The sequence below is a fragment of the Bemisia tabaci genome, chromosome 3 (assembly GCF_918797505.1).
Source record: "Bemisia tabaci chromosome 3, PGI_BMITA_v3".
NCBI lineage: Eukaryota > Metazoa > Arthropoda > Insecta > Hemiptera > Aleyrodidae > Bemisia > Bemisia tabaci.
The window spans coordinates 54,500,773-54,511,523 of NC_092795.1; the positions used below are offsets into that span (position 1 = coordinate 54,500,773).

The 10,751-nt window shown below is 42.2% G+C and overlaps 1 protein-coding gene across 1 annotated transcript in view; it reads right to left on the reverse strand.

Annotated features, from left to right (window-relative positions):
* Positions 1–8,212, reverse strand: part of magu (SPARC related modular calcium binding-like protein magu) — a 58,230-nt gene extending 50,018 nt beyond the window's left edge. Inside the window, exon 1 of the mRNA XM_019045484.2 lies at positions 7,928–8,212. Within this exon, the coding sequence (XP_018901029.1) occupies positions 7,928–7,999 (72 nt within the window). The 5' untranslated portion in view covers positions 8,000–8,212. The remainder of the gene's footprint in view (positions 1–7,927) is intronic.
* Positions 8,213–10,751: the final 2,539 nt, after the last annotated feature.

Here is a 10,751-nt window from a genome sequence, read left to right on the forward strand (position 1 = left end):
TTAATTTTTTATACGGTGATACTATTCAGTGAAAATGACCAGAAATACAGTAGTATTCGCCAGATTTCAGGTGATTCTTAACCGCAGTATGGTAAATGTTACCATACAATCTAGTGTCAATTACCATCCTCAGATCACTGTGTCAGAGTATGGTAAAATCTTTTATATTTTTTTTCAGTGTAGACATACCGTCCGCGTACCGGGCTCAGAGGCTGAAAGTTCCGGGCGTAGTACCCGGAGCAATCGCAGCTACGGCTCCAGCGGCTCGATTGTTGAATCGTTATCGAATGACCTTGATCGATATATAGCGTTGTTAAGATAGGGATTTATCGATTAAAGTCGTTCGATAACGATTCAACAATCGACCCGCAGCAACGAAACTTTCGGCCTCTGAGCCCGTAACGGACAGAATGTTTAGATAGCCCGTTATTTTTTTCAGTGTAGTGGCAAACTCGCAAGGATTTCCTGCCTAAAGGTTGCATGGTGCTTCAATAAGGTAAACAGAACCGCTGAGGCTATATCGGACTTCGAGTGAATGAGTAGATAGCTATTTCCGCACGGCAGTGATTTTGGCCCATTCACAGTACGGAAAAGTAACCAAAATTTTGTGTTACTATGGAAAATAAAACACCCCAGTGCAACCGTATAGTCGGAAGTTTTTCTCATGATCAAAGCATTTAAAACAAGACGTGAAGTCGGACCTGTCATCAAGTAAGAAGAGCTCGTCATAAGATCGAAACTGTATAATTCCTCCGTGTTCAGGCCATTCTTTAGAAAAAAAAGTAATTGAGGTGTAATTCCACCTGCGATTAATCGGATTATAACGAGATAAAGAATCGGCACTCACTAAAGAGAAAAAACTCAAGGTCCCAGCCTTCTTATTGGCGCCCATGAATTTGTAAGGCTGATCGCATTTCGTGGTGCAACGTTTAAAGCTAACAATTCTTTAGTGGGTGCCCACACCACATCTTTTTTTTTAAACATCGGAACGTAAATTACTCCTAGGTTTCAGTTATGCTAATTCAAGCGCGTTAACGAGCAGCTTTAATGTCTCAACCCGCCGACACCACACCTCGCCAAGTCCTCCAAGTCATCGAATACGTTCGGATGATTTAGCAATTTAGCAGCCATGCCTGCCAAGAAAAGAAAAAGTATTCGTGCGATTTGAGTATTATCATGCCCAAATTGGGCCGCGGCAATTTCCAGCTTATCAGACGCTCAACAAACGGTTGCCACCGAGCTGCATCCAACACCTCCCAGGAAGTCTCTTTTTGTACTCGCAACACGCTAGAGCTGCTTTGTTCCAAAATTCACAGAATTAAGAGACCCGCCTTGTGCTTGTTATTTTCTCGAATGTTTAGCTGTGAAATGACTTCAAGAGATAGGAGAAAATTATGGAAAACTTGATACTCTCGAAGAGTCAGTAGGTGCAAGTTGATACAGAGAATCCCCCTAAATTTTTCCATTCCTAAGACGAGTGCTGCCGTGTTGAGGAAAAACGCCGTATGAGCCATCAGGCGTTGACAAATTGCCTCTCCGAAAATTTTTACTTTCGAAGAAAGTTCCGAATATTTTTCCTTGAAATTTTTAGCTTTTCAGGCTCAAACTACGAACGAAATCCTCTGAAAAATCGAAGGAGAAACATTCAAAAAATTTCCGGGAAACGCGTGATTTGCAGAAGAAAATTTGGCAACGCCCGATAGCCCTTACGGCGTTCTTCCTTACCACGGCAGAGTGCTCCGAAGCTTTTTCCATGTTTCGCTGGTCCTCGAATTTCCGATGGAACGGTAAAACTGCCTCGTTTCTGCCAACACCAAGTATTACCAACATCGGTGAATACACAAGCGGGAAGCCATCATTTACTTACCAATCAATGTAAACAAGTGATTGGAGCAATTCAGTTCTGATCTAAAAATAAAATAACAGCCATGTGCTTCGCATAAGCGCTTCAACTTGTTTCTTGGACAGCAGTATCGTAGCCGTGCATCCGTGCAATCGGAGGCTGAATCACATTTCAATTGAATTTGATGCCATCGAACATCGCAAATAATTAAAAGCCAGAGTAGCAAATAATAACAGCTTAATGCCTCTGATTATCGCGAATTACCCGGGTACTTAACGCTCCCATGATGGAAAAGAGGTCTGATTACTCCTTCGCGATGACCGCTTTACACTTAGGCTTAGGGACGAGAGTGTTTCAAATTACGCAAGTCAAAGACAGGTGAAATGAATAATTTTTTTCTCTCCATTTCGATCATAAAAGATCAAACGGCGGGGTAATGAGCGGAAAATTGCTTTTTTCCTCTTTCTCCCATTTTAGTAGATGTTGGAAAGAATTTGCATTCTTACAAGTCCCAAGAAATAATCATTTAAAACACTAATGGAGAATTTGCACACAAAAATTGCATTGCTTCATCTGAAAGTGCCTAATGAGCTGAGTTCGCAGTATTTATCTTTATCTATATTATACAGCTACAAGCAAAATCTTGGAAGCACTATTTCTGACGAACTGCCGGACCGATAAGGATGATCTTTACATTTGTTTCATCTGTAGTAGATGTAGATGTGCAAAACATTATGAAACCCCGAACTTTTAATGTTGGAGAGCTTTTAAAAGCTCATGTCACTTAAGTCCAATGTTAATAGCGTGAGAGATATGTCGTTTCCGCTAGAAACGTCAAGGTGTGGGATTCTACCTGAGTGACTCGAATAAACAATAAAACAATGGAAAAGCTCGTGAAGGGCTCCTCATTCGAAGAGTTGAGGAACGGTGCATCGCTCGTAGTAGATGTAGATGTGCAAAACATTATGAAACCCCGAACTTTTAATGTTGGAGAGCTTTTAAAAGCTCATGTCACTTAAGTCCAATGTTAATAGCGTGAGAGATATGTCGTTTCCGCTAGAAACGTCAAGGTGTGGGATTCTACCTGAGTGACTCGAATAAACAATAAAACAATGGAAAAGCTCGTGAAGGGCTCCTCATTCGAAGAGTTGAGGAACGGTGCATCGCTCGTAGTAGATGTAGATGTGCAAAACATTATGAAACCCCGAACTTTTAATGTTGGAGAGCTTTTAAAAGCTCATGTCACTTAAGTCCAATGTTAATAGCGTGAGAGATATGTCGTTTCCGCTAGAAACGTCAAGGTGTGGGATTCTACCTGAGTGACTCGAATAAACAATAAAACAATGGAAAAGCTCGTGAAGGGCTCCTCATTCGAAGAGTTGAGGAACGGTGCATCGCTCAGGGTTCAAGGTTTAAGGTCCAAGGTATAAGGCTCTTACTCAATTTTTCCTGCATTCTTCCGGCTTCGATTTGTGGCATTGGTCAATTTACTTGATTGCTGAATTTCTATTAATATTTACAGCAGATAAACAGCATATACAAAGTGAGAAGGCAGGCGCTGCGTCGCGTCGGGGCGGACCAAATATTATTAACTCTTAACGGTCGAAATCCGATTTTTTTTTTTTTTTTTTTTTTTTTTTTTTTTTTTTTTTTTTTTTTTTTAAAGTTAAGTATTTAAAAATAACGTACTAAATGGAAATTTCTCCAGTAAGTGGACTGCGAAATTATGTACATCCAGCTATTCCTCATCATTTACAAATCTGAGTGTTACGTCAAACATTTTGAAATCGATGCAGCTCGAACACAAAATGGTGTATTAAAATGGAAGAACATTTTTCCTATACATACGCGTTTAGGGCCCGCGAAGCGGGCCTGAGGGCGCGAGGCGCCCTCCCGGGGATTGGGCCGCGTAGCGGTCAGGGAGCAGGGCCCCCTAGTTTCTTATAATTTTTTTCTGGCATGTGAAATTGGATGAAAATTGATTTTAAAGTGAGAAAATGTGCCGCTTTGTGACGTCATCTGGCGGCATTTCCCATTTAGACACATGTATTTTAGCAGAATCGATTTTTTTGTCATATCTCCATCAATAATTGCTCAATTTATGGATCAAGGGTGTCTTCTTGTTCAGTTCAATCGGTATATTCCATCTAAACACGAAATTCACCTTTCAGACCCTTGCAAATTCTCTATTCTGTATTGCTTCTTCTGAGAGTGGTTCATGAGCTGAGTTCGCGGTATGTTCTATTATTTCTTCCGGAATGGGCAATTGTATAAAAATAGATTTGAGAGTGAGTAAATGTGCCGCCTTGGGGCGTCATGCTAACGGACGATCGATCTATTTTGTTCCGTTTTATTTACGAAGAGGGTACTGGTGCGGTTAATTTGAGCTCCTTAAGGAATGATTGAACGCGGTTAATGTGCTGTTGATTGACGAGTGACGATTCCTCAACGAAACTGATTCTCATATTCTCTGAAGTGCTCTATTGATAAGCAACAGATCACTCGCGAAAACCTATCATGCGTCCTTCGATTCGGGCCACTTCAGAACTTCTTCCCGCAAAGCGAAGGCGGTTGCAATTTTCGTCACTCCTCTGGCGTAAGGGCGTATCTCAATTTCCTCATGAGGCCCAGAAATCATGGCGTTATACGGAGCACAGGGGTCACGAGGAAATCGAGAAACGCCCTTACGTCAGAGGAGAGACGTTTTGTCTCTACGCGCGACTCGGAGTCTCTGTTCCCCGATTCCCAAAATGCCACAAAAATAAACCAAAATTCTTCACTTGCTGAAGCACACATGCATTATCTTTAAGAAACATTTTTTTTTACTTCTTCTTCAAGTTCTTCCCCCTAGCTCATAGCGTCTTCTTTCTCTTTTTGAGAGGCAAAAAGTTCATCAAATTTTGCTAAAATTTCCATCATGTTCTTTTTTCAAAGTTTTATTTCACTAATTCCATATTTCCTGTGAAATTCAACGCAAGTACAAGCAAAGGATAAATTAGACGCTACACCTGAGACGAGACTTACTGAGTGTAAATAGCAAAAAACAAACTTTTTTTTTAAGAATTGAGGGGAAACGTTCCGCAGTGAAGAAAACATGCATGGACATAGAAATAATCATGGACATTGTTATTTCCTCCACCTCACAAATGAGGACTTAGAAAGCAATACCTGCTATATCCAATGCCTCCATATGGTGAAAATGTTTTTTCCTCCTCTTTAGGGAAGAATTATTTGAAGCATATACCAATAAATTCTTTAGTTGTTTTTGTGGGGGAAAATAAAAAGGAACCGAAAAGCTGAATAGTGTGTGTTATTGTGTTTGATTGCCCCTGTGGCGAGTGAAAATCACATTGGCATTGTCTAAAAAGGTTGGATAATCACCTGCAGTTGTTGCTTTTGACAGCCTTTGAATGCAATTTCAATTCTTTCTGGGCAACTAAGAGGAGAGGACACACATTTTGTGCACATCTAAAATGAAATATAATTTTCCATGAAAGATGCATGGTGTTTGCTCTGAACACGCGCGATTTGCACTCCGTGAGATGCATCTACATAACGGATGTGAACCAACTCTGAAATGTTATATACATTTTGCTGAAATTCTGTTTGTTCCCTGTTTTTCTTACATAAACAAAAATAAGCATTAAAAAACGAGAAGTAGCCGTATTCAATGTCCAAATAAGGGTGATTGCACTAATCGCAGTGAAGTGAGTGGCATGGTATTATGACTCAAAGATGAGTCATTTCACGTAAGAGCACTGACTCAAAGCTATACGCGCGAATACACACCGCGACTCTCTTGGAAGCTCATGCCAAAACCGTGAGGTGATTTTCAGAGTGCAAAATAATATCTAACGTTCTCATTTGTGCATGGAAACTGACTGCAATAGTCGCGATGGGAAGGGGGGGGGGGGTAGATTTTTTTTTCTCTTCCTTAAGACACATATTGGCGTATTTGGCATGACCTTTACAGTTCACAGTGAGAAGAATGCACACTGGCTTTTGTTAAGAAGTTGCTGATTCTGAAATCGAGACTGAAAAAAGCGTGTGCTTTTCGTCTGGCGCTTCGAATTAACTTAAAACTGGTTAATCGCCACAAGTCCAAAATTCGTCAGGACACTTTGAAATGTAACTATTATTTGGCGTTTTAGCTGAACTATTGGTACACAACAAATTCCGTCAGTATTTATGTTGATCCTCAACACCTTTTAAAAGGAAATGAGAAATGACACTTTAAAGAATCAACATTTCTCTGATAGAACGCAACGACCTGGTATTGTGAAGGATGCTTTTGCGCTCTCTTGCCCTGACCAATCTGTTCAACGACCTGGTATTGTGAAGGATGCTTTTGCGCTCTCTTGCCCTGACCATCCTGTTTCATCGTAACATTTAAGACTATATTTTAAATACTAGCGAATCGAATTTAGCTGACCATCCAAATGCTAGCCGCAACATTACGTAATATCATGACGAGAAGCCGTTCCTTCTGGCTCTGGAATTACCGACGATTTGTAAAGGAATTAACGTTACATTCCTCGAACCAGCTCGCACCGTGCATAAGAAATCGTCATTCTATCACAGATGAGAAGTGATAGCAACTGATTTTCGCTTATTTCTGCCTTGCAAAGCTGCCGTTTCCCAAAATTAAATGTCTAATAATCTGCGAATAGCATCTCGCATTTCACTTCTCACTAAAACTTGCGATCAGTGCGGGGGCAACGGCATGTTCTGGGGACTCCTATTATTATGTTCATAAAAAAAGCGTCCCTTTGGTCAAGTTATTTTCTTTGGGGGCAGCCTTAAAGTGTTCCGGAGCCTCACCGAAACACGACAGTGCTACCCAATCATGTCGAACATTCAATTTCTGCAGCACGCACTGAAATTGCCTTCAAAATATTGTGTATGCAACCCCGTGACAACCGTGCTTGAATAGTTATCGCTCGGTGTAGATGACAGCTTATCATAGAAAGCAAAGGAATCAAGTCATTAAACATTAGCATCTTGGGTGCCTTCGAAAAAGTGCGAATTGTGCCTTCCACGCATAACGATGCTTGAAATAGGAACGATTATGCTGTCTAGAAGCGCACGCAGTGAAAGCGTTCATACTAGGAGGTGCAAGTTCGAGTATTAGGAAATGCCTTCAACTTTCAGGGCACTCTCTAAGCTTTGCGTATCTTGTAAATCTGTCAACACGTAAGTGACCAAGCGCCAGTTGTAACGGTTTTCGTTCCACCCGAAATCAAAGGCTAGGGCCCTTGCACCGACCATTCGGCAACATATTGAAGTTTCGGTGCGCGTAAATCCCGATAGCCCTCTGGCCTTGTATGGATTTCTCTGACTTGTCATAAGAAGCTGTAGACCAGCGAGACGAATTGGACTACACTTTCCATTAAGGAACCACTATTCCTAGCTCATTTTAGAAACCTCATATAGACAGTATGTTGGAAATGGACACTGGGGGGAAAAAAATACACGTTGGATCTAGAGTCCAAACTCTTAAAAACATCGACAAGAAAAAGTACTCTTGATTCAATCAGATCTAAGCTTAAATCAAGAACCAAGCCACTTAATTTGAGCGGATTTCCCTTTGATCTAAGCTTAGATCTGCTTGAATCAAGAGTCATTTTTCTTGTCAATGTTTTCAAGAGTCAATGTTAATTTAAGAGTAAATGTCAATGTTATATCCAATGTGTTTTTTTTTCCAGTATAGCCAACATGCGTTAAAATCCAAAAACTGGAAATCTCAATGCAGAGGAGAAAAGCTCAATCGAGTACAATGTTCCCTCAGAGATTTAAGCTGTCTGGTGCAACGCTAGTTACGACCATTCAACTCATTTCCAACTTACTGTCTCTACGACTCGCGCATCTACCGCGATCAGTTTGTGTAAACAACGTACATGCCATTGGATTCCCTACGCAGGAAGGCGCTTTTATGGAAGAGCTAGGAAGAGTGGTTCCTCATCGCAAAATGTAATCCAATTCTCGGTACTGCGGAGTGGGATTTGCTGAGACGGAGCCGATTCGTCTGAGCGGACTGCGGGACTGCGGTTGTTCCCCGGGTGTCGTGTGGCGGGAGTTGCTTACCTTGCACTGAGCGGCCGAGAGGACGGTGAAGACAACCAAAAGGCACAACAAGTACGGAGGCGACACCCTCATGTCACTGCGACAAAGCACCGCGGCTTACACGGCTCCACTCTAGAACACATGGGATTACACCTAAACGCACTGAGCACTCGACACCGGACACTGGACACTGCTAACGACGCGAAGACGAGGTGGCAACTGGCAACCGGGAGCGGAGGCAGGTTGGCCGGGGCCGGCCGAGGCAGTGGCAGTGGTAGACCCCCTGGCCCCACTCTGCACTCCTTCGGCGGAACCGGACCAATTCCAGAGTCCTTGTCCGCGGGCACTCGGGATCCCCACCCCGCGCTTCCCCGCACCTGCCGCCGCGCCGCGCCGCGCCGTGGCCGATGCCGTGCACCCATCTCCCCGTTACCCACCCCTCCGCCGCCACCGCCGCCACCCTTGGGCCGCAGCGACCACCCGCTGCCCGCTCTGCCATCGCCCAGACTCACAGGCACTTCACTCCTTCTCCCGACTATGTTGCCGTCTTTCGTAAACATTGACTTTTTCTCGAGACAATGGGTCGGTGCCACTGCGGCTGTCCGCAGGAAATACGATGGGTCAGTTCTGCCGTGCTAAGGAAGGACGCCGTATGAACCTTCAGGCGTTGAAAAATTTCCTTTCGTAAAACGCGAATTTGCGGGTAAAATTATGAATATTTTTCTTCCGATCATTCGGAGGATTTGGTTCGTATTTTGATCTGAAGCTCCTGAAATTTTCGAGGAAAAATATTCATATTTTTCCTCAAAAATAAACATTTTATGATTGGAATTTTGATGACTCTCAAATGTTCATAAGGCGTTCTTCTTTAGCACAGCAAGAGATGCACCATGGCTGCGTTTACCGGAAAAACGCCGCAACTCCGATCAAAACTTCCAATTTTTCTTCCATACGGTCACTGGGGGAAAAAAAAGAAAAAAAAAAACATTGGATCTAGAGTTCAGACTCTTGAAAACATTAACAAGAAAAAGGACTCTTAATTCAATCGGATTTTTGCTTGAATCAAAACGAAATCCGCTCAAATTAAGAGGCTTGGTTCTTGATTTAAGCTTAAATCTGATTGAATCAAGAGTATTTTTTCTTGTCGATGTTTTTAAGAGCCTGGACTCAAGATCCAATGTGTTTTTTTTCCAGTGTACTACGAGAAAACCTGGACACTATAATGCTTTATTTTGTGAATTTGACCTCTTAATGGTATGCCACAGTTATTTTAGAATTAGGAAGGATTAATGGTCGTTGGATTTTCCGTAATAAAACATTTAGTCAGTCAAAAGCTGACAAAATTGCTCTTACCCGAAATAATCGGTCAGCTGCACTTAGTAGTCTTAAAGATCGTGCTTTAATGGTTTAAACTTATTCATCAGAAATATTTTTCTCTCAACATGAAGGAAGATTTCGCGCACCGTAAATCGACGCCATCCACCGCTTCTCTGCATATACCAGGATTTGTTTCACATTGGTTCCATTCAGTACGTAAGCGATGCACGCATTTCCATCGGTTGTTAGACATGAACGCGGAAACCATGGTGGAAGAAAGCACGGTACTGCGACGGTGGATGATGTCACCTACTGTGTTTTTCGATCAGCGACTTATTTGTTGTATTAGACGCAAAAACTTGCCGTTTAAGTGGATTTCTTACTTTTTTGCGGATTGTATGCGTTAATTATCTGATGTCTAATGTCTACTATGTCTAATGCAACTGACCCATTAAGGTAAGCTGTAACGTACGTGAGTATTCTTCCGGTCAAAGATGAGTCACAGCCGCCGGTCTCCATCCTTGGTTTTTTATTTTCCTTCAATTTCAATGTCCCTCCAACGTCAACATCAAGTTCTTTTGCCAAAAATGTAATCCTCGCAAGTCCATTTCTTAGGATGCGACTATTTCGACACGACTCTTTGCCTACTCTTTGAAATGAAGGCGAATCACAATCTGCGGCGGCACCGATAAAATACGTTATTCGCCTCGATATTTGAGGATGCGACTGTTTCGACGCGAGGGAGCCGTTTTTGCCTACTCTTTGAAATGAAGGCGAATCACACTCTGCGGCATCAGCACATTGTTGAATATAATAAAATTCCGTCGCCACGTTGAAGATGCGATCGAAGCAACTTCGACTCTTCTTTAAGGCGAATTTCACCAGACTGTATTTGGTTATAATTGACTAGGATTTGCTCAAAATAAATAAAAATTAACTATAATTGACTCTGAATTACTTTGATATCTTCTCAGTTGAAGTCTCATTCGGCTCGATTCACGAGTCAATTGATGGGACTTATTTTCTGTGTGAGAACAGAATGGTATTATAGTGTTAATATAGGAAGTAAAAACACTAAGTAACACAAGCTGTTGGTTGATTTTTTTGTGTGTGTGTTAGTTTTCCCTGTGTCATCTCGACCAAATCTTTGTGTTGAAAATTTGCGACCTCGTTAAAAATTAGTCACCAACCTCCAGGATCGGAATAGGATCGCATCGGTGTAAATCCGGTGTGCCAGTCGCAAGTCGCAGCCTCTGTGTAGAGAGAGGAAAACAAAGAGTACAAAAGTTCGGCAGGACACTTCCTTCATGATCCGATGTCTCTGAATAGCCTATAGTGTGGGTAGATTTAACACAAAACTGTGTTGAGCAACCCAGTCCTATAGGTTAACCTGGGTGACACACTGGCACATACCACGCTGGGTATAGTCATTTGCCTGTTGACAATCTCACTGTGTTCAAGGATGCTCCGAGATTGCTGACGGGGGTGCTGTCTCTCACGTGGCTTTGTCGCCCAAAGCTCGAAGGAG